Below are 25,116 nucleotides of genomic sequence, written 5' to 3' on the forward strand. Positions count from 1 at the left end.
AGTGGTTTACACCACACAAAAATGACCACATGTGTCTCTCTCTCTCTCTCTCTCTCTCTCTCTGACAGACAGACAGACAGACAGACAGACAGACAGACAGACAGACAGACAGACAGACAGACAGACAGACAGACAGACAGACAGACAGACAGACAGACAGACAGACAGACAGACAGACAGACAGACAGACAGACAGACAGAGACACATGAATTGAACACAAATATGTAACATTAGTGCCAAATTATTTTAGACCTATGCAACTATGAATGTCAAATGCACTACATGGTTGATCGACCCACCAGACAAAAGTAGACTAATCAAATCCAAGGAGAGTTATTGCATATAAGGGCCAACGAAATGAAAATACAAAACATAAGGAGGATACAAAATAATCGACTATTAGTGGGACAGCTAAAATGCAAGTCCAAGATAAAACATTAGGTTCCCTCAAGCGACAAGTCTTACCTCTGGTGACCCATCAGAGTCTCCAAAAGCCTCAGCAAAATCATTTATAGATTTCCTCATAGTGTCGTCTGCAGGTAGAGTGTTGTCATTATACGGGTGGACGAATTTGAAGTCACTGGTTCTAGATCCTGTGGTCAGATAGGCGTCATAATTATAAGTGCTGCGTAAAGTTCCTGTGCCATCAACTTCTGCATAATTTGGAGGGAGATAAGCACTGGGGATGGCAACCGCTCCATCAAACAACAGTCTGGGCTTTCTCCTGCGACAAAACCTCACACCCAGGATGACAATAATGAAAGTCAGGAAAAAGGTGGAGACAGACACCAATGCAACAATAAGATATGAGGTCAGTTTAGAGTTGTTCTCATCATAAGATATATCTTTAAGCTCTGGAACTTCAGCCAAGTTGTCAGAAATAAGTAAATATATAGGACAGGTGGCAGAGAGAGAAGGTTGTCCATTATCTTTCACTGACACAATGAGGTTCTGTTTCATGCCGTCAGATTCAGAAATGTCTCGCTGTGTCCTGATCTCTCCGCTGTGGAGACCAATAGTGAAAAGTCCTGTGTCAGTGGATTTGACAATATGATAGGATAGCCATGCATTTTGTCCAGAGTCTGCATCTACTGCTATCACCTTGGACACCAGAGAGCCCCCCAGAGCTGCTTTGGGGACCAGCTCTGTCATAAGAGAGTTGCCCTCTGGGGCCGGGTACAGTATCTGAGGGGAGTTGTCATTCCCATCTGATATGAAGACACTGACAGTCACATTGCTGCTAAGAGGAGGAGAACCATTGTCTCTGGCTATCACATGGACTTTAAAACTCCTGAACTGTTCATAATCAAATGACCTCACAGCGTGGATAACCCCCGTGTCTCCATTAATGGATAGGTAGTTAGTCACAGGGGCACCATTCACCTCACCAGGAAAAAGAGAGTAAAGCACTGTTCCATTTTGTCTCCAGTCTGGGTCTAAAGCAGAAACCGAACACAAGGTGGATCCAGGTTTGTTATTTTCAGTCACATAGGCACTGTATGATTGTTCTTCAAACACAGGTGGGTTGTCATTGATGTCACCTACTGATAGGTGAATAGTTTTAGAAGATGACAGAGGTGGAGAGCCCTTGTCTGTTGCAGTTATTGTAATATTGTAATCAGACACTAGTTCTCGGTCAAGTTCACTTATTGTCACCAATGAATAATAGTTTTTGATAGAAGGAACAAGCTTAAAAGGAACATTTTGCTGAATGGAGCAAATTATCTGTTGGTTCCGTTCTGAATCTCGATCATGCACGTTAATGATGCCCACCTCTGTACCAGAAGGCACATTCTCTGGTATGGGACTCATGGTCAGAGATTTTAGATATATAACTGGGGCATTGTCATTCATGTCTTTAATACTGATAATTACTTTTGCATCAGAAGAGAGACCATAACCATCTTTTGCCTCTACAAACATTTCATATTTGGACCCCTCTTCATAATCAATCTCACCTGTTACAATAATTTCTCCTGTTGCTTGATCCAGCGAAAATAATTTGTGTAATTTTTCAGATCTTTGGCTAAATTCATATGTAACTACTCCATTCACGCCATCGTCTGCGTCTGTTGCACTCACAGTAATAACTGGAGTTTTGAATGGCGAGTTTTCAGGCAAACTAGCTTCATAGACGGTTTGGCTGAATACCGGGGCGTTATCATTAGCATCCAATACAGTGACGTGTATGACTACAGTACCTGATCTCTGTGGAGAACCACCATCTAGAGCAGTCAGTAATAACTTAATCTCCTGCTGCTCCTCTCTGTCTAACTCTTTGTCTAAAATTAATTCACCATATTTCCTACCAGCACTGGTTGTCTGGGTATTCAAGATAAAGTTGTCATTGCGTTGCAGTGTATAACTCTGAACAGCATTATTGCCTGTATCTGCATCATGGGCGGGATTAATGCGATACCGAGCTCCTTTGACAGCCGATTCTCTAATTTCTAATTTGAGAACATCTTTTTGGAAAACGGGTGAATTATCATTTATGTCTTGGATCTGAAGTGATATGCGATGTAATTCCAAAGGACTCTCCAAGAGCAACTCGAATTTCAAAAGACAAGAAGGCTTTTCCCCACAAATCTCCTCACGGTCCATCCTCTCCGCGACAACGAGATCCCCGTTTCGAACGTTGAAGTCACAATATTTCCTCTCGTTTTCTTTCAAATCAAGACGAGCTTTACGAGACACTAGTCGACCCACTTCAAGTCCGAGGTCCTTGGCTATATTTCCAACAACCGATCCAGGCTTCATCTCCTCCGGGATAGAGTATCTTAGGTCGCCATGAGCACATTGGAACAAAAAAAGAAAAAAGACAAAGCCGCAGCATTGAATTAAATGCCTCTTCTTAACCATCTCCATAACAGTTAAGTAGCCTAATTGAACGTATTTGTCAATAAGTATTGACACGGGACTAAAAGATACAATTTCAGACTACGAGTTATTGCTTGGCTTTGACAACAGCTTTCGACAACCTTCTAGTTTTATGCCTCAGCTATGTGGTCACGTCAGTGAGAAATGAAGACATACGTGGGACATTTCACTCTGTTAGTGTATAGCGACACCGTGAGGACACATCATGCCACACAACAGAAGTTAAGAACCAAGGGTATATTCCAATCAATGGAAACTAATCAATAATGTTTGCCAGCCTTTAACTTTAATTAACTAACTCATAATTTCCATCCATGTTAACAAACCTACCTAGAAAGAACTCGAACCTATTTTTTTGTTTTTCATTGAACTCATATTTAACGTGGAATGTCATTTATGTTTAATCAAAATATTTGCAAAGTAGGCTACCACAGCAACAGACCCATATGAACCATAATATTACCGAGTGCAAATAGGATTTCAGCACCATAGACAGTGACAGTAAGCAGAGGGGGGAAGCAACCCTTGGTCCCTTACGTTTTTGTTTTACAAACATGAACGCGCGCGCGCGCACACACACACACACACACACACACACACACACACACACACACACACACACACACACACACACACACACACACACACACACACACACACACACACACACACACACACACACACTCCAAAGATATAATATAAGTTGATTACCACCTTAAGAACTGTTCAGAGCAATATGTACCTGCCACCTTAAGTGCGCAATGCATTGTGGGTCATTATTCCAGTCTTGGAGCGGTGACGCCTTAGAGCCATAGATATATTTATGCCTTAGAGTATGGGTGATGCAAGTACAATTAAAAGTTCACTCAAAAGTTCACTCATCTAGTTTTGTTCGGTAATCTCTCAGTGCAACTTAGTCCAAATTGTGCAGGGAAGATCATAGGGGTAAGTCAACTACCCTCTATGCAGTATATTTATGAGCAGGCTACATTAAAACAGGCTAAAAAAAAGTTTGTAATTCTGCCCTCTGGGAGAAGGTATAACAGAAGTGGAAGTACATCAAGTGTAAATCGTTGTACCAGCGTCAACTAAAATGTTGAATGAGGCTCTGAAACAGCAGTGACTGTAAGACGTTAGATTATTCACACTATGTGTGCACTTGTGTAATGTGACTCCCTCTGTTGTGTATTTTGTTTGTCATTAATGTTTTGTGTGTGGCTGCAGCAGGGGTGAAAGCACAAAACAAATTTCCCTTGTGGACAATAACGTTTACCTTGACCATGACCGTGTACGTCTCTAAATGTCCGGCAGCTTTGTATGTGTCTAAATGTTATGATGAAATGAACATGCATGGTGGACCTATATTTTAAACAAGTGTAATGCTTTATGGTGTCGTCCACAGACAGTTAACAGTTTTGTATTGAGTAACAGTTGTGCTTGAAATGTACTGTAATTTTCCAATCTGTTAATAAATACTTCAATCAATCAATCAGCGGTCGGCCCTTTGATTTCCAATTAAGCCACTTTACGCAGATTTAGGCTGCAGAGACTTATTGATATTGATCTTATTGTGCAGCTTACATGGAAAGGTGTGGTGTGTACTAATGTTTATGATGATATTAATGTGATCCTTATCGTGTGATATTGTAGGCATATGGTATTTGTACTCATACTTATTGTTTCCTGTCTGTATTTATTGCAGAACCACATTGATACATTGTCATTCACACTCAGTGCTGTACCATCTTCATTCCCATGCCATGCCTGTATACCTGTGCCTACAACCACAGTAAACTGCCATATAAAAGCCCTTCACTCTCATGTCCAGTCCTGCCCTTCCTCTCCTGACTCGCAACTAGTCCCTGCTAATATACAGTTACACCATATCCAACACACACACACACACACACACACACACACACACACACACACACACACACACACACACACACACACACACACACACACACACACACACACACACACAGTGTCCAGCTGCAAGTCACAAGGTCAAATGTATCTGCTAGTTCAAATCCAGGTCCGAATGGGGAGGGAAATGTGATTTTTACTGTGGCATGGCTTTAGGTGCCAAACGCTGGTGTAATTCAGAAACAGCTGATCTACTGGGATTTTCACACTCAACCATTTCTATAGGGGTTTCTGAGGATTGTACCAAAAAAAGCCAAATATCCACTGAACAGCAGTGTGAGGGCAGAGGAGAATGACCAGACTGTTTCGAGTTGATAGAAAGGCAACAGTAAGTGCAATGACCACTTATTAAAACAGATGTATGCAGATGAGGAAGATAGGCTATACAGCGTCACTAGCTCTGGTCCATACAGCTTCACTACACTCCAGGAGTCCAGGTGCCTCTCCTGAGTCCTGTCAGCAGAAGCGGAAACAGGCTACAGATTGCACAGGCTCACGCTCATGCGCAGGCGTGTGCGTGCGTGCGTAGAGAGAGAGAGAGAGAGAAATACATAGATTGTATACCTCCATTATGTGTTCTATTGGTGGATGGTGAACACAGCGGGCTGCAAGCATTTAACTCTGCTGGTGTATTGCAACACCACAAGTGCAAATGACACATAACAGTTCCATGTTATTTGCACGTAAAGTCACATCACTATGATTAAATATTTTCCCCCAGGAATAGTTGAATCAATTGAATTGATTGATTGAATCAATAATATATTTCCACAAGTTTCCACATTTTTATAATATTCATTTTACCGACTCACAGTCACAATTATCTCAGACTGATTCATCCATCATATCTAAACAAAACTTTACCAAAACAACACAAGCAGTTTAAATTAAAAACATAACCAGCTAATATGTGCAGTACATTGCTGAGGACATGCATGGAAGAAACAAAGAGGAAGTGATTCACTGAATTTAAAAGGAAAAAATAGAACCATATCAAATAATATAATATAGCATAACAATAAGGAAAGTATCCTGTCAAATACACAATGGATGTGGACTTCTGACCACAGACAAAGACAGATAGTAGTATACTGCAATGTAATCCATTCAAATGATATAGAAGTATGCCACAATAGTGCCATGATCATATGTGATATAAGGTACTGCAGTCTACATGATATTTAAAAGCATTTATATGACAATTAAATTACAACATGTCATTGATCCAAACTAACAATTCTTACCTCTGGTGACCCATCAGAGTCTCCAAAAGCCTCTGCAAAATCATTTATAGATTTCCTCATAGTATCGTCTGCAGGTAGAGTGTTGTCATTATACGGGTGGACAAACTTGAAGTCACTGGTTCTAGACCCTGTGGTCAGATAGGCGTCATAATTATAAGTGCTGCGTAAAGTTCCTGTGCCGTCAACTTCTGCATAATTTGGAGGGAGATAAGCACTGGGGATGGCAACCGCTCCATCATACAACAGTCTGGGCTTTCTCCTTTGACAAAACCTCACACCCAGGATGACAATAATGAAGGTCAGGAAAAAGGTGGATACAGACACCAGTGCAACGATAAGATACGAGGTTAGTTTAGAGTTGTTTTCGTCATAAGACATATCTTTAAGTTCTGGAACTTCAGCCAAGTTGTCAGAAATAAGTAAATATATGGGACAGGTAGCAGAGAGAGAAGGCTGTCCGTTATCTTTCACTGCCACAATGAGGTTCTGTTTCATGCTGTCAGATTCAGAAATGTCCCGCTGTGTCCTGATCTCTCCGCTGTGGAGACCAATAGTGAAAAGTCCTGGGTCAGTGGATTTGACAATATGATAGGATAGCCATGCATTTTGTCCAGAGTCTGCATCTACTGCTATCACCTTGGACACCAGAGAGCCCCCCAGAGCTGCTTTGGGGACCAGCTCGGTCATAAGAGAGTTGCCCTCTGGGGCCGGGTATAGTATCTGAGGGGAGTTGTCATTCACATCTAATATGAAGACACTGACAGTCACATTGCTGCTGAGAGGAGGAGAACCATTGTCTCTGGCTATCACATGGACTTTAAAACTCCTGAACTGTTCATAATCAAATGACCTCACAGCGTGGATCACCCCTGTGTCTCCGTTAATGGATAGGAAAGAAGTCACAGGGGCACCGTTCACCTCACCAGAAAAAAGAGAGTAAAGCACTGTTCCATTTTGTCTCCAGTCTGGGTCTAAAGCAGAAACCGAACACAAGGTGGATCCAGGTTTGTTATTTTCAGTCACATGGGCACTGTATGATTGTTCAAACACAGGTGGGTTGTCGTTGATGTCACCTACTGATAGGTGAATAGTTTTAGAAGATGACAGAGGTGGAGAGCCCTTGTCTGTGGCAGTTATTGTAATGTTGTAATCAGACACTAGTTCACGGTCCAGTTCACTTACTGTCACCAAAGAATAATAATTTTTGATGGATGGAATTAGTTTAAAGGGAACATTCTGCTGAATGGAGCAAATTATCTGTTGATTATTGCCTGAGTCTCTGTCATTTACATTAATAATGCCCACCTCTGTACCAGAAGGCACATTTTCTGGTATGGGACTAGTCAGAGATTTCAAATATATAATTGGGGCATTGTCATTCATATCAGTAATACTTATAATTACTTTTGCATCTGAAGAGAGACCATATCCATCTTTTGCTTCTACAAACATTTCATATTTGGATCCCAATTCATAATCAATGTCACCTGTTACAAAAATGTCTCCAGTTGCCTGATCTAATACAAACAACCTTTGTGACTTTTCAGACATTCTGCTAAATTCATATGTAACTACTCCATTCACACCCTCATCTGCGTCTGTTGCACTCACTGTAATAACTGGAGTTTTCAAAGGCGAGTTTTCAGGTAGACTAGCTTCATAGACGGTCTGGCTGAACACTGGGGCGTTATCATTAGCATCCAATACAGTGACTTGTATGATTACAGTACCTGATCTATGTGGAGAACCACCATCTAGAGCCGTCAGTAATAACTTAATTTCCTGCTGCTCCTCTCGGTCTAACTCTTTATCTAATATCAATTCACCATATTTGCTACCAGCACCAGTCGTCTGTGTATTCAAGAGAAAATTGTCATTCCTTTGTAGTGTATAGCTTTGAACGGCATTATTGCCTATATCTGCATCATGTGCGGCATTAATGCGATAGCGAGCTCCTTTGACAGCAGATTCACTAATTTCTAATTTGATAACCTCTTTTGGGAAAACGGGTGAATTATCATTAATGTCGTGGATCTGAAGTGATATGCGATGCAATTCTAAAGGACTCTCCAGGAGCAACTCGAATTTCAAAAGACAGGAAGGCTTTTCTCCACAAATCTCCTCTCGGTCTATCCTCTCCGCGACAACCAGATCACCATTTCCAAGATTGAAATCACAATATTTCCTTTCATTTTCTTCCACGTCTAGCCGAGCTTTACGGGCAGCTATTCGAGTCACTTCAAGTCCGAGGTCCTTGGCTATATTTCCAATAACAGATCCTAGCTTCATCTCCTCCGGAATAGAATAGCTCAGGTCACCATGAGCATAATGGAACACGGAAAGGAAAAAGACAAAGCCACAGGATTGAAGAAAACACCCCTTCCCAACCATCCTCGTAACAGCAGACATGTCCTGGATGTAGGCTACTTAATAAATATTAGTATCCAACTAAAGAAATATCAGCAGACTATGAATAATTGCTTGGCTTTCACAACAGCTTTCGACAACATTCTAAATTGTATGTCTCTCAGTTATGTGTTCGCTGGGTGGTGAATACAGTTAGGCTACGTAAAGAGCATTTCACTCTGCTGGTGTCTAGCGACACCGCGAGTGCAAATGACACATAACAGATCCACAGTTAATCATGCAAAGCCAGTCTCAACTCTCTCTGTTTAGCGTTTAATGTAACACAAACATACCAGTCAGAGAATCCTTTATACCAGAGAGTTGCACATTAAAGGAATTGGTCGAGCATATAGGCTACAGGTAGGCCTATAGCAGGTGGGCTGGACTGAGCTAACCAGTTACAACAAAAGGTTGTTAACAGACAATGATCTGTCACCAGTAGCCCCCTGCCTCCCAATAAAAGTGCCAATGGAGGTGCCGAGGTGGGGTCATTACTGCAGGACAGAATATAGCATAAGTATTCAGTTCAGTCAACTGCGGGCCTTCTCCGAACGGACACTGGTTCCAAAGTAGAGCCACGCCCACTAGGGGAACTATAATGTTATTATAAATATGCAAACCTTTTTCTATATTTAACCTTTATATAACCAGGCCGGTCGCTAATCACTAATCAATATGCGCAAAGTATCCTACCAAGAGCTGTATGCACCTGTTTCTTAACATTGCCGTGCAAAGAAAGATCAGCACCACAGACAGCGACAGTGCACAAACCGAGTTGTCAAAACAAATGTGATATGATTTATCTATCACGGGCACAGGTCTCCACCAGGAGGATAGAGTACTGTGTGTGATGTTTGGCAAAATGTTTAGGAGTAATATAATAATTGTGTGTGTGTGTGTGTGTGTGTGTGTGTGTGTGTGTGTGTGTGTGTGTGTGTGTGTGTGTGTGTGTGTGTGTGTGTGTGTGTGTGTGTGTGTGTGTGTGTGTGTGTGTGTGTGTGTGTGTGTTGAGTAGTTGTGGCAATTTGTACAAAACGGGTACAAAGCGGGCTACTCCTGAAAGGTTTAGAAGCCAATCGTAGGCAATGAAGGTGGATTATGAGAAATCAAACAAACGCGTCTTGATCACATGACTATGGAGAGCATGTGTACCGATTTGCGTGAAATTTGGATAAAATCTGAAGGAGTAATATTAGAAAATGTGTTTTACATATGTCAGCCTCCTGGTGGCGCTATAAAGAGCAGATGTGAAAAATTCCAGGCAAAGGTTTTTCCTTGGCCTCTAGGGAGTTGGCATACAAAGTTATCCACAGATCCCTGCAGTTAGAGGTAAAAACACTTTTCGGCCAGTTATAGCGCCACGATGAGGCTGAGTTGAAAATGTTCATGTGGCATTTCTTCCTCGGCCTAGTGGGAATGTGCGTGCACAATTTCACGGAAATCACACAATGAGTTCATGATTTGCAGCATTTTGTTTGAAACTGAGCACTCCTGCGAACTTTGGAAGCCAATCTTAGCCAATCAGGATGGAGTCTGAGAAATCTGAAAGACACGTTTCGTTGAATGGCTCTAGAGAGACTGTGTACCAATTTGCGTGATGTTTGGACAAAATATGTAGGTGTACTGTCCAAAAACTTGTTTTGCACAAAGCGGCCTCCTGGTGGCGCTATAACAGGCCGTTCTGGAAATTCTGGGGCAGAGGTTCATCGTTGGCATCCAGGGAGTGTGTGTGCAAAATTTGACATTGACCGGGTTAACGGTGCCGGAGATTAGCTGTTCACAGACGGACGGACGGACACACACACACGGACACACGGACGGACGGACGGAGTGCAAAACATACTCTCTCCCCATGCCTTCGGCCTGGTGGAGACAATCAGTAATGCAACGCATTATTGCAATGCAATGTTAAAAACTCATGCACGAAAGTTGCAGAGAAAATAATACTTGGGAACTTCAGGAGAGATTACCCAAATCAAATATAATGGAGTACTCGACTGGTCTTCACGTGTTATTGTTTTGCAGCGGTAACTAACGTTTGTCTTCCGCATAGTTTTTATTTTTTTTTATTTTATTATTTTTTTCTGAGGAAGAGTAAAAAGTCGAAACGCCAGCCTGCAAAACAAAACACGTGCAGACCAGTCGAGTGGTCCGGGCAGTATATATATTTGGGTATATCTCTCCTGCAGTGCCCATGTTACCAATAATTTATCTGATGCAAGTTGCCCCTGTTAAGCACAAACGAGTTAACGAGCCTTCTGCTCAGGACTTCTCTTTACAGGTCTATGGATTGTTTAGGCTCCTTATTTTGTATTAGTAAAGCCATATGGTATAAGAACAGTATCGGATAGAAACACAGTAACCACCATCTTCATTTAACAACCTTTGAATTACGCGGTCACATACAATAACGTGTACAGGTATGTGCACGTAAACGTTTCTAATAAAAGGGCAAAATAAAATGAGAATTATTATTATCATAATGTTGCAATGTAATGCTCTAAATGAGATATATGACTCAAACGTGATTATAGGCCTATGTAAATTGTGAAGAAGTAGGCTATATTGATCTTGAATGTGAATTAATCTGATGGCATTATGGCAATATTTTATATCACCACAAAGTGTTATTAAAGGTCGTATTTATTTTTGTTATTATATTATTTGGATGGAAAACTCTGTTTTATTATTATGCAAATAGTTCTGTGTAAATCCACAGAGATTATTGATTTTTCCTTCAGTGGTGGGAGAAGTAATCAGATTTTATTATTTCCCTTTAATAAAAGTTGCAATACCACTATAGTATCGAATACTCAATTATAGGCTAAATGCCCTGCATTCAAACTGTGACTTGATTAAAAGTAGAATTGGCATCAAAATTACATTACTGAAATAAACATTGTTCTAAATACGTCAAACTTTGTCAAAATGTATAGCTGATCTACAAGCTCCAAAATGCTTTACAAGCATCCACAATGCAATGTGTCACATCAACATTATGAGCTTGCAGATTAGCTATTTTTGAACAGATATTGTATACAATATAGGGCGTAATTACAATGTATGTTTTGTAATAATAATTAAATCTGCAAAGTAACTAGTAACTAAAGTTTTCAAATAATTATAGTGAAACGTTATATTTTGATTGCTTTGCGTTGGATAGGTTGTATTCATTACTTCCCATTATTTCTCTTTTGTTTGTTACGTTGGCCTTAATCCACATTGAAGTTCCAATAAAGCTCTGGATCTTGAAATCTCCTATGTTAATGTATTATATAATGTTGTTTTTATATATACTTTATGTCAATAACATGTTTGTCTTTGCGGCTGCTTGAGGCGGGGAAGATGGGACTTATTCATGCTGTCACTTAAGACCACACCAGAGGATCACCATGCAACTCCTTGCAACATGCAACTATATGCAACTACTTGCAACCATTATTCCCAATGTCAGTTGCAAGGAGTTGCATTGGTGTGGTTTGGACCTTAGACACCCCTAAACTGGGCATAATCCAGAAAAATCATTATGTGCCAACAGTGAATAACTATAAAATATGTTGGAATTGGATAAAACACAAGTTACTTTTTTGGGGTCAACTCTAGAATATATCAGGAGAGCTGTCGCTGATATATGTTATCAAGAAATTGACAATCGTTTTTCTGCTGAAGGAGTATTACTATCTCTACCCCTAGTGGCAAAAAATAAAACTTCTTTGGTCATGTTTTGAATCTCCTGAACAGTTCATAATCAAATAACCTGTTATGTTGCAGTTAATGGGGAAGACACCTCACCAGGTAAAAGAGGGTATAATCAATCACAGAAAGAATAATTCATAACGTGGAACCACATCAGTTATTTCCATGTAGGCAGTGTAGAACATTATATTATAAATATATATACTATTATGATTATTGCTGAGGACAGCGGTGGAGGGCCTTCATCAGTTGTAGTGATTGTAACATTTCAACATGACACTAAGGTCTCTGGAAACTAAACTTTCCCCAGTGCTGGTATACACAGTGCTGGTATACACAAATTCACAATACAGTTCATTTTTTTCAGGTGTACGGTATATGTTTCCAACTGAATATAATATTCCATCCTTTTAACAAGAATATAGCACTATTCGAACAGCATTGTAGATGCAAGCATATTGGATGGATCACTGCTCCAAAAGGAGCAACAGACCTAATGCAATCCATTTTATGAAACACAGTTAATGTCACAGACATTTTATGACTACATTTTGAATTGCATGTAAGTAAATATGCTGTATATAGGTTATGTCTTTTCTACTTGTATTTAGCTGATAGAAATACTGACAGTATGTGCAACCAAATAAATGTTGCCGTTTTATTTTGTTTGTTTGTTTTTTGTTTTGTTTTTTTCCAAGGGCTCCGATTTAATTTTCAAATGTCAGCAGCATTGATAGAGATATACATATAGGAGTAAATTGCCCTGGCAAGGCAAATAATTGAACATTATGCATTGAAAACTTAAACACAAACAAAATATCTTGAGTGATCACTTTCTTATTTCTCATCAGTCAAAGTATAACTAGGAACAAAGCTAAACAACAATCAGCGATATCAAGCCTTTTCAAATACAACAACAACAATGTTCAATGCAACTGAAACATAGAAATCCAAGCACCACGTTCAAGTGACTATGCTCAAGGTTCCTCACCTTTTATAATTATGTACTTTTGCCAACTAAAAAATTATCTCAGACTGATATCTCATCCATCATTTTCTCACAAACCTTTACCAAACCAACACAAGTCGTGTACATTTAAAACATGACCATGCTATTATGCTAAATGCATTGCTGATGCTGAGGACTCTGCTGAGGACGTGCGTGCGTGCGTGCGTATATGTCCATATCCACAATTTGAGGTATTAATATCTTAAAGCAAAACCAAATATTATAGCATAACATTAAGGAAAGTAGCCTGTCAAATACACACTGTGGACTTCTGACCACAGACAAAGACAGATAGTAGTATACTGCAATGTAATCTATTCAAAGGATATAGAAGAATGCCACAATAGTGCCATGATCATATGTGATATACTGCAGTCTACATGATATTTAAAAGCACAATTAAAATTACAACATGTCCTTGATCCAAACTAACAATTCTTACCTCTGGTGACCCATCAGAGTCTCCAAAAGCCTCAGCAAAATCATTTATAGATTTCCTCATAGTGTCGTCTGCAGGTAGAGTGTTGTCGTTATACGAGTGGACAAACTTGAAGTCACTGGTTCTAGATCCTGTGGTCAGATAGGCATCATAATTGTAAGTGCTGCGTAAAGTTCCTGTGCCATCAACTTCTGCATAATTTGGAGGGAGATAGGCACTGGGGATGGCAACCGCTCCATCATACAAAAGTCTGGGCTTTCTCCTTTGACAAAACCTGACACCGAGGATGACGATAATGAAGGTCAGGAAAAAGGTGGACACAGAAACCAGGGCAACGATAAGATATGAGGTCAGTTTAGAGTTGTTCTCGTCATAAGACATATCTTTAAGTTCTGGCACTTCAGCCAAGTTGTCAGAAATGAGTAAATATATGGCACAGGTGGCAGAGAGAGAAGGCTGTCCACTATCTTTCACTGCCACAATGAGGTTCTGTTTCATGCTGTCAGATTCAGAAATGTCCCGCTGTGTCCTGATCTCTCCACTATGGAGACCAATTGTGAAAAGTCCTGGATCAGTGGATTTGACAATATGATAGGACAGCCAGGCATTTTGTCCAGAGTCTGCATCTACTGCTATCACCTTGGACACTAAAGAGCCCCCCAGAGCTGCTTTGGGGACCAGCTCTGTCATAAGAGAGTTGCCCTTGTCATTCACATCCGTTATGAAGACACTGACAGTCACATTGCTGCTGAGAGGAGGAGAACCATTGTCCCTGGCTATCACATGGACTTTAAAACTCCTGAACTGTTCATAATCAAATGACCTCACAGCGTGGATAACCCCTGTGTCTCCGTTAATGGAAAGGTAGGAAGTCACCTCACCAGGAAAAAGAGAGTAAAGCACTGTGCCATTTTGTCTCCAGTCTGGGTCTAAAGCAGAAACAGAACAGGCGGTGGATCCAGGTTTGTTATTTTCTGTCACAGAGGCACTGTATGATTGTTCTTCAAACACAGGTGGGTTGTCATTGATGTCACCCACTGATAACTGAATAATTTTCGAAGAAGACAGTGGTGGAGAACCCTTGTCTGTAGCAGTTATTGTAATGTTGTAAGCAGACACCAGTTCACGATCCAGTTCACTCATTGTCACCAATGAATAATAGTTTTTGATGGATGGAATGAGCTTAAAAGGAACATTTTGCTGAATGGAGCATATTATCTGTTGGTTCTTTTCTGAGTCTCTATCATGTACGTTAATGATGCCCACTTCTGTACCAGATGGCACATTCTCTGGTGTGGGGCTAGACAGAGATTTTAGATATATAACTGGGGCATTGTCATTCATATCAGTAATACTTATAATTACTTTTGCATCAGAAGAGAGACCATATCCATCCTTTGCCTCTACAAACATTTCATATTTGGATCCCTCTTCATAATCAATCTCACCTGTTACAATTATTTCTCCAGTTGCCTGATCTAAGGAAAACAATTTCCTAGATTTTTCAGAAAATCGGCTAAATTCATATGCAACTACTCCATTCACACCCTCATCTGCATCTGTTGCAGTCACAGTAATAACTGGAGTTTTCAAAGGCGAGTTTTCAGGTAGACTAGCTTCATAGACAGCCTGACTGAACACTGGGGCGTTATCATTAGCATCCAATACAGTGACGTGTATGACTACAGTACCTGATCTCTGTGGAGAACCACCATCTAGAGCAGTCAGTAATAACTTAATTTCCTGCTGCTCCTCTCTGTCTAACTCTTTATCTAAAATCAATTCACCATATTTGCTACCTGCACTTGTCGTCTGGGTATTCATGACAAAGTTATCATTGCGTTGCAGACTATAGCTCTGAACAGCATTATTGCTTATATCTGCATCATGGGCGGCATTAATGCGATACCGAGCTCCTTTGTCAGCCGATTCTCTAATTTCTAACTTGATCACATCTTTTTGGAAATTGGGTGAATTATCATTAATGTCTTGGATTTGAAGTGATATACGATGTAATTCTAATGGACTTTCTAAGATTATGTCGAATTTTAAAAGACAAGAAGGCTTTTCTCCACAAAGCTCCTCACGGTCCATCCTCTCTGCGACAATCAGATCCCCATTTCGAACATTGAAATCACAATATTTCATCTCGTTTTCTTTCAAATCAAGACGAGCTTTACGAGACGCTAGTCGACCCACGTCAAGTCCGAGGTCCTTGGCTATATTTCCAATAACAGATCCGGGCTTCATCTCCTCCGGGATAGAGTAGCTTAGGTCGCCATGAGCACATTGGAACAAAAAAAGAAAAAATACAAAGCCGCAGCATTGAATTAAATGCCTCTTCTTAACCATCTTCATAACAGCAGTAGTGGTAATTGAACGAATGTATAAATACATATTGCTACCTTTAATGTAATATTTCAGCAGACTAGTTCTTCCTTCGCTTTGACAACAGCTTTCGACAACATTCTAGTTTGTAGAATGCCTCAGCTATGTTGTCACGTCAGTGGGAAATGAAGACGTTACTTGGTCAAATTTCACTCTGTTGGTGCATAGCGACACCGTGAGGACACATGCCACTCAACAGATCCAAGAGTATATTGCAATCAATGCAAACGAATCACCTCATCTTGATTGCCAGCCCTTATCTTTAAGAATTTGCATCCATAAATGTTAAAAAAGGACTCGCACCTACCCTTTTTTTTAATTTAACCTTTATTTTATCTGTAATTTATGTCTCTTCAAAACCGAAACCAACACTTGCAGTACCAAGTACCACAGCAACAGGCCGTTCTGATCTATACAAATCACACCCAAGTGAGGGTCGCTCTAATCATCGTGTACATCATCATCAAGAATGGTGGTCCCTTATTGGCCAAGGGTGGCCACCGACATACCCATGCAGCCGATATGCTCAGACACATATTACGTAAATTATCCATTCATTGTCAATGGCATTTCATGTTTGTGTTCAGACTTCAGACATAATCTACACTATAGCGGTTTATAGGAGGGGATAGCGCGCCTCAATAATACAGTGCAAAGATGAATTCAGCACCATGGACAGCGAAAGCCAGAGGGGGCTTAGATCTGAGCTTTGTCACACACACACACACACACACACACACACACACACACACACACACACACACACACACACACACACACACACACACACACACACACACACACACACACACACACACACACACACACACACACACACACACACACACACACACACACACACACACAAGCATTTCACTCTGCTCATGTATAGCAACACCACAAGTGCAAATGACACAAAACAATTCCACGGTTATTTCATTCATGCAAATTAATCTCAACACTCTATCTACTCTGTTTTCCTTTCATTTTAATGTTTCATGTAAAATGAAGGTTGCATCACTATGACAAAATAATTTACATCTGTCTGACTATACCTGTCTGTAATAATTTGTATTATTCAACCATATCTGTAAATGCCAGTCTCTCTCCATGTTGTTGTATGTCTGTCAGATTGTACTAGTACAATTTTGCAGTAGCCTAGCCTACTTTCCCTTTTCTTGACTTTGCCCATTATATAGTATACTTTAAACTTGCTTTCTCCACTGCATCTCAGAGGCAAATATTTGCTGCAATTATTTTATTGTAAATTAACCAGTTACACCCCTTTATATTTATAAATCAATTAATCAACTATTATTTGAAATGGAATATGTTTGCAGAAATACCAGAACACATACTAATTCCAACTTCATCAAATCAAACAATCACTTAGACAAGTATAACACAAACAAAAAAGCTTGAGTGATCAAGTACTTGCATATAGTACTATTAATGAGTGAAAGTTACTAGCGACAAAAGCTAAGAAAAATCCATTGCTTTATGATTTCACAAACAAACTCATTCTTTTCAAATATAACTACAATGTTAAAATGCAACCACACCAAACATCACATTCAAGTGACTACAATAACCTTGACTTGGATTGAATAACTAATATCCTACTTTCAAAGTTTCCTCACTTTTTATTCAGCATTTATTTGACTTTTTTTTTTGCCAACTCACAATATTATCTCAGACTGCTCTCTTATCCATCAAATTTAAACTTTACTGTAAAACATAACCAGCTAATATTTGAAGCGCATTGCTTAGGAGTCTACACAGAAGAAACAACGATATGAAGTGATTAAGTGAATAAAAAGGAAAAATCACACCTGTGTGAAGTGATAATATATGAAAGTCTAACTCATGTTGATTAGGTGATGTAATGGTGATGTAAAACAAACGGTGTCTCTTTATTGTTAATTGCATTTAATGTTTGTGTTAGGGACAAGATGAAGTAAACTTTTCCTTCATTGTCAATGGCGTTTTTAAAACAAACATTGAACTAAAAACAAACCTGTATATAGGAGTGGCTAGCGCCCCTCAAAAATGAAGTATAGGTCAATGTCCACAAAATTATAGATTGAGGTCTTAAAGTGAAAAGAAATGAAGGACTCCATTTTCGTCCATGCTAAACCCCTTGTCCCTAAACGTCTTTGCTTTTTTTTCCCCTTTATTTTTTACTATTTTAAAAGACATTTGTGAATAGTTAAAATACAACGTGTCAATGTAGATCGGCTAGTTGAACTATTCAAAAGTGTTTTTCAAAATAGTAAAAAAAAAAGAGAAGTTTACGGATAACGGGTTTAACATGGACGAAAATGGAGCCCTTAGTGTACCATAACAATAAGGAAAGTATAGCGAACCGATATCTCATCAATATACTCTGCATGAATGTGAACATCTGATCACCAGAAAAAGACAAATAGCAGCATTCCACAATACCAACATTCAAAGGATACAGAAGAATTACACAAAAGTGTCATGATCATATGATTGTGTTAAAGGGTACTGCAGGTAACATGCTTCTTACAAGATGAAATGCATTTAACCAATAAGTTATATAGGCTAATATGTCCTTGATATTGATCTAAACTAAAGATTCTTACCTCTGGTGACCCATCAGAGTCTCCAAAAGCCTCAGCAAAATCATTTATAGATTTCCTCATAGTGTCGTCTGCAGGTAGAGTGTTGTCATTATTCGAGTGGACAAACTTGAAGTCACTGGTTCTAGACCCTGTGGTCAGATAGGCATCATAATTGTAAGTGCTGCGTAAAGTTCCAGTGCCGTCAACTTCTGCATAATTTGGAGGGAGATAAGCACTGGGGATGGCAACTGCTCCATCATAAAACAGTCTAGGCTTTCTCCTGTGACAAAACCTCACACCCAGGATGACAATAATGAAGGTCAGGAAAAAGGTGGAGACAGACACCAGTGCAACGATAAGATATGAGGTCAGTTTAGAGTTGTTCTCATCATAAGACATATCTTTGAGTTCAGGAACTTCAGCCAAGTTGTCAGAAATGAGTAAATATATGGGGCAGGTGGCAGTGAGAGAAGGCTGCCCGTTATCTTTCACTGCTACGATCAGGTTCTGTTTCATGCTGTCAGATTCAGAAATGTCCCGCTGTGTCCTGATCTCTCCACTGTGGAGACCAATAGTGAAAAGTCCTGGGTCAGTGGATTTGACAATATGATAGGAGAGCCATGCATTCTGTCCAGAGTCTGCATCTACTGCTATAATCTTGGACACCAGAGAGCCCCCCAGAGCTGCTTTTGGGACCAGCTCGGTCATAAGAGAATTGCCCTCCGGGGCGGGGTATAGTATCTGAGGGGAGTTGTCATTCCCATCTGATATGAAGACACTGACAGTCACATTGCTGCTGAGAGGAGGAGAACCATTGTCTCTGGCTATCACATGGACTTTAAAACTCCTGAACTGTTCATAATCAAATGACCTCACAGCGTGGATAACCCCTGTGTCTCCGTTAATAGATACATAGGAAGTCACAGGGGCACCGTTCACCTCACCAGGCAAAAGAGAGTAAATCACTGTGCCATTTTGTCTCCAGTCAGGGTCTAAAGCAGAAACAGAACACAAGGTGGATCCAGGTTTATTATTTTCAGTCACAAAGGCGCTGTATGATTGTTCTTCAAACACAGGTGGGTTGTCGTTGATGTCACCTACTGATAGGTGAATAGTTTCAGAAGATGACAGAGGTGGAGAGCCCTTGTCTGTGGCAGTGATCGTAATGTTGTAATCAGACACTAGTTCACGGTCCAGTTCACGTATTGTCACCAAAGAATAATATTTTTTGATGGATGGAATGAGCTTAAAAGGAACATTCTGCTGAATGGAGCACACTATCTGTTGATTATTGCCTGAGTCTCTGTCATTTACATTAATAATGCCCACTTCTGTACCAGAAGGCACATTCTCTGGTATGGGACTAGTTAGTGATTTTACATATATAACTGGGGCATTGTCATTCATATCAGTAATACTTATAATTACTTTTGCATCTGAAGAAAATCCATATCCATCTTTTGCTTCTACAAACATTTCATATTTGGATCCCAATTCATAATCAATATCACCTATTACAATAATTTCTCCCGTTGCTTGATCCAGAAAAAATATTTTTTGTGACTTTTCAGACCCTTGGCTAAATTCATATGTAACTACTCCATTCACACCCTCGTCTGCGTCTGTTGCACTCACAGTAATAACTGGAGTTTTTAAAGGCGAGCTTTCAGGTAGACTAACTTCATAGACGGCCTGACTGAACACTGGGGCGTTATCGTTAGTATCCAATACAGTGACGTGTATGACTACAGTACCTGATCTCTGTGGAGAACCACCATCTATCGCTGTCAGCAATAATTTAATTTCCTGCTGCTCCTCTCTGTCTAACTCTTTATCTAAAATCAATTCACCATATTTCCTACCGGCACTTGTCGTCTGGGTATTCAAGAGAAAGTTGTCATTCCTTTGCAGTGTGTAGCTCTGAACGGCATTATTGCCCATATCTGCATCATGGGCGGCATTAATGCGATACCGAGCTCCTTTGTCAGCAGATTCACTAATTTCTAATTTGATAACCCCTTTTGCGAAAACGGGCGAATTATCATTAATGTCTTGGATCTGAAGTGATATGCGATGTAATTCTAAAGGACTCTCCAAGAGCAACTCGAATTTCAAAAGACATGAAGGCTTTTCTCCACAAATCTCCTCTCGGTCCATCCTCTCCGCAACAATCAGATCACCATTTCGAAGATTGAAATCACAATATTTCCTCCCCTTTTCTTCCATATCTAGACGAGCTTTACGAGTAGCTAGTCGACTCACTTCAAGTCCGAGGTCCTTGGCTATATTTCCAATAACAGATCCTGGCTTCATCTCCTCCGGAATAGAATAGCTCAGGTCACCATGAGCATAATGGAACACGGAAAGGAAAAAGACAAAGCCACAGCATTGAAGAAAACACCCCATCTCAACCATCCTCGTAACAGCAGACATGTCCTGGATGTAGGCCTACTTAATAAATATTAGTATCCAACTGAAAAATATCAGCAGACAATGGCTTGGCTTTCACAACAGCTTTTGACAACATTCTAGATCGTATGTCTCGAGTCTCAGTTATGTGTTCATGTCGCTGGGTGGTGAATACAGTAGGCTACGTAAAGAGCATTTCACTCTGCTGGTGTCTAGCGACACCGCGAGTGCAAATTACACATAACAGATCCACAGTAATCATGCAAACCAATATCACGTCTGAGATGTTAGCGTTTACTGTAATAATTTGCATTCACACAAACTTCAACAAGGTATGTTTCCATCATAAATAACGAAAACATTCCCCTCGGTATGGTTAACTTGGTATACCGTGGAAATCATACCAGTCAGAAAAGCATTTATACCAGAGAGTTGCATATTAAAGAAATTGGTCGAGCATAGGCTGCAGGTTAAAATGAGCACGATCTGCATTGAGGTCTCACGGGTTGGCCCACAACAACAGACAACATCTACTGTCAACCCCCCCCCCCCCCCCCCCCCATATTTATAATGCTATTATAAATATGCGAACCAGTTTCTATATTTAACCTTGATATAACAGTCACTATACAATATGCGCAATATACCTGTTTTGCTGCAGTGCAAAGACAGATCAGTACCTTAGACAGCGACAGTGCACAGAGACAAAAGGACTTTATCCATTTTATGCAAAGTAGCCTAAATACAGCAAGATATTGATGCCATATTGAACTGGTAAAATCTCTTAAATCAGTAATGCAACGCATATATTGCAATGATAGAAATAACGTGCAAAAAAGGTGTCTTACATGATTGTTTAAGCCAGAGAAAATGATACATGGGCACTTCCAGGAGAGACTATACCCAAATAAAAATAATATACTGGAGTACTCGACTGGTTGGCCATTGAATTTATTTTCGGTATCTCTCCTGAAGTGCTCAGGCTGAGGCTATACCATTATTTTATACCATTATCTCTGATGAAAGTTGTCCCTGTTGAGCACCAACGAGCCCTTCTAACTTCTGCTGGCTGAAGCGTGCAGGGACTTGGACTTCTCTTTACCTATGTGGATTGTTTAAGCTGCTTACTTTTTTATTATAAAGTAAGCCAAGCCTTATATAAGAACAGCACAAGTACTGTAAGCACCCTCTTCAAACATGTTATATTTTCTAACAAAAAAGGCAAAATAAAATGACTGAGTTATTATTATCATCATAATGTTGCAATTGCAATTGAATGCTTTATATAAGATATATGACTCAAACGTGATTGCAGGCCTGTAACTGTAAGTTGTGAAGAAGTATCATGAATGTGAATTAATTTGATTGCATTAGTGCAGCATACTAGAAATATTATAAAACATAGTTATTAAAAGAGCCATATTTTGATATATATTTTATTATTTGGATGGATCTTTGACCAACACGCTGTTATCTGTGTACTATTTTATGCAAACAGGCATGTGTAAATCCAGCGTGGGGTAACTTCCTGCTCCAGTTGTGGATTGGGTATAATGAAACGGGTGTTAGCCTGCTATAGCACTAGCCTTTATACGCACAGCACGAATAAGCATCAATCTCCTCTCCAGCTGGCCAAACATTGTTTGATTTGTTAATTTGCTATAATGTGAAACTGTTTAAGTTTTTTTTTTAATCCAGTGGTGGAAGAAGTAATCAGATTAAAACATTTCACTCAAAATAAAACTTGCAATACCACCATAGTGAATAGGCTATACTCAATTATAAGTAAAAGGCCTGCATTCGAAATGTATATTAAAAGTACAAATTATAATTGGCATAAAAGTATAGTAGGCATTGTTCCAAATCAAACTTTGTCAAAATAATTGCTGATCAACAAGCTCCAAGTGTTCACATAATGCAATGTGTCACATCAAAATTATAGGGCTTAATAACAATGTCTGTTTTTGTAAAAAAAAAATAACTGAATCTGCAAAGAAACTAAAGTTGTCACACGCACACGCACACTTACTTTATGTCAAGACCATGTTTGTCTTTGTGGCTGCTTGATGCATGGGGAAGATGGGAATTATTCATAGTCACTTAGACACCCCTAGACTATATTAAAATATGTATGTGGATACACCACAAGTTACTTGGGGGGGGGGGGGGGGGGTCAACTCTTTGATAAAAACAAAACTACACTCTGGGAAGGGTACAGACTGACAGCTCTCCTCAGATACTGTACCGTACAGTATCTGAGGAGAACTGTAATTGATATCTGTTATCAAGACTTTGACAATCACTTTTCTGCTGAAGGAGTATTATCTCTGGTCATTTTTTAAATCTCCTGAACAATTCATAATTAAGTGACCTGTTGATCAATCCCTTATGTCATACTTAACCATTAAACTATTCACCTCACCAGGTAAAAAGTTATAAATTGTTCACATGTAACAATTCATAACCATCCCATGCACATCAGTTATTTTCATTTAAGCCATGTAGAACAGTTCCTCAAATGCAAGGATTGGGGATTATTACTTTTTTAATAGTTTTAAAGGAGGAAAGCAGTGGAGGGCCATCAGTTGTGATTGTTAACATTACAATCTGATGCTATACTTTCCCAACAACAGTGGTATACACAAATGCACAATGCAGTTCATCTTCTTCATATTTACAATATATGTTTACAAATGAATATAAAATTCCATCCTTTCAACAAGACTAATATGAACATTTAAACCAGTTTCCAACAGCATTGTAGATGCTAGTGCCACTGTATTGTGTGGATGTATCACTGCTCCACTAATGTTTAGTGACAACAACATGTGTGCACCTGACAAAAATAGATCCACAGACCTAATGCAATCCATTTTATGAAACATTGCACGAAATGGAATATGCTGTATAGGTTAGATGTCTTTTCTATACTGTATTAAGCTGATAGAAATACTGACATTATAAGGTTTGCAACCAAATAAATAAATGCTGTAAAAGTAAGTAAAGGTAAAAGTCCCTGGCAAGGCAAATAATTGAACATTATTCATTGAATTCAAAATTCAATATGTTTGCAAAAAATACCAGGAAACATCATATTTACAATTTATCAAACACACACACTCAATTACTAGGAACAAAGCTAAATCAAAATCTGTGATATCAAGTCTTTTCAAATACAACAACAATGTAAAAAACTAAGAAATCCAAGCTCTACGTTCAAGTGACTATGCTCAAGGTTCCTCACTTTTTATATGAACCTGTATTTTTGCCAACAAAAAATGATCTGTCATATTGTCAGAAAACTAGTATAGTATAGTGAAAGTATAGTGAAAATCTTAAATATAACCATGCAGTTAATATGCTAAGTGTATTGCTGAGGATTCTGCAGCAGAAAACAGATATTTAGTGAATTAAAACATTTAAAATCACACTTGAAGTGAAGTGAGGGGTGCTCTTATGTCATACATCATCATCATGCATCACATTCCGTGCTCAGCCAATCAGCTCAGCACATTCCGTGCTCATACAAACAAACACACAAAGCTGTGCATAGGAGGGGCTAGCACCCTCAAAAAAGATTTCCTATGCCCTGTAGCTTTCCGGGTTTGTGATTGGCTGATCACCCCATAGCAATGATTTGATTGGCTTAGCAAAGTACATATTGAAGATAAAAGTGAGGGCAGAAAAAGTGAAGACGCCAAAAGTGATTGGCCGGAATGACATTTGTGATGATTTGATTCACTGAGCACGAAATGTGACAAATGATGATAAGAGCGCCCCTCACTTCACACATGTGGGATTTTCTTTAAATATACTGTAGGTCAATATCCACAAAACGAGATGTCTTAAAGCAAAACCACATAGCCTAGCATATCAAATACACAGGATGTGGAACTCTGACCACAGACAAAAACAGATTCAGAGAAGAATTCCACAACAGTGCTATGATCATAATCATAATTAGTGATATATGGTACTGCAGTCAACATGATATTTAAAGGCTACTAGTAGTATGACTACTAAATTACAACATGTCCTTGATATTGATCAAAACTAACAAGTCTTACCTCTGGTGACCCATCAGAGTCTCCAAAAGCCTCAGCAAAATCATTTATAGACTTCCTCAT

The 25,116-nt window shown here is 39.5% G+C and overlaps 5 protein-coding genes across 5 annotated transcripts in view; all 5 read right to left on the bottom strand.

The window, feature by feature from the left end:
• LOC306919690 (protocadherin beta-15-like) overlaps positions 1-25,116 on the bottom strand; it is a gene marked incomplete at both ends in the record, with an annotated part of 333,762 nt that overhangs the window by 50,780 nt on the left and 257,866 nt on the right. The gene's annotated exons all lie outside the window — the stretch shown is intronic.
• Positions 449-8,445, bottom strand: LOC306926817 (protocadherin beta-15-like; the record flags this gene model as incomplete). The annotated part of the gene is made up of 2 exons (XM_079506268.1): positions 449-2,385; positions 7,968-8,445. The coding sequence occupies 2 exons, from the start codon at positions 8,443-8,445 to the stop codon at positions 449-451; spliced, it is 2,415 nt and encodes an 804-aa protein (XP_079362394.1).
• On the bottom strand, positions 13,542-15,956 carry LOC306926825 (protocadherin gamma-A6-like; the record flags this gene model as incomplete). Its single annotated transcript, XM_079506281.1, has 1 exon — positions 13,542-15,956. The coding sequence occupies one exon, from the start codon at positions 15,954-15,956 to the stop codon at positions 13,542-13,544; it is 2,415 nt and encodes an 804-aa protein (XP_079362407.1).
• On the bottom strand, positions 17,759-20,953 carry LOC306926832 (protocadherin gamma-A6-like; the record flags this gene model as incomplete). The annotated part of the gene is made up of 2 exons (XM_079506293.1): positions 18,589-20,953; positions 17,759-17,766 (listed from the first exon to the last, which is right to left on the bottom strand). Exons 1-2 carry the CDS (start codon positions 20,891-20,893, stop codon positions 17,759-17,761), a joined length of 2,313 nt encoding a protein of 770 aa, XP_079362419.1. The 5' UTR covers positions 20,894-20,953.
• The window catches only part of LOC306926841 (protocadherin gamma-A12-like), a gene marked incomplete at its 3' end in the record, with an annotated part of 2,578 nt that continues 2,296 nt past the window's right edge, over positions 24,835-25,116 (bottom strand). Inside the window, exons 1-2 of the mRNA XM_079506308.1 lie at positions 25,057-25,116; positions 24,835-24,885 (exon numbers count right to left, since the gene is read on the bottom strand). The exon at positions 25,057-25,116 is cut by the window's right edge and continues 2,296 nt beyond it. Coding sequence (XP_079362434.1) covers positions 24,835-24,885; positions 25,057-25,116 — 111 coding nt within the window. The remainder of the gene's footprint in view (positions 24,886-25,056) is intronic.

This window comes from Electrona antarctica (genome assembly GCF_951216825.1).
Source record: "Electrona antarctica genome assembly, chromosome: 1".
Lineage (NCBI taxonomy): Eukaryota > Metazoa > Chordata > Actinopteri > Myctophiformes > Myctophidae > Electrona > Electrona antarctica.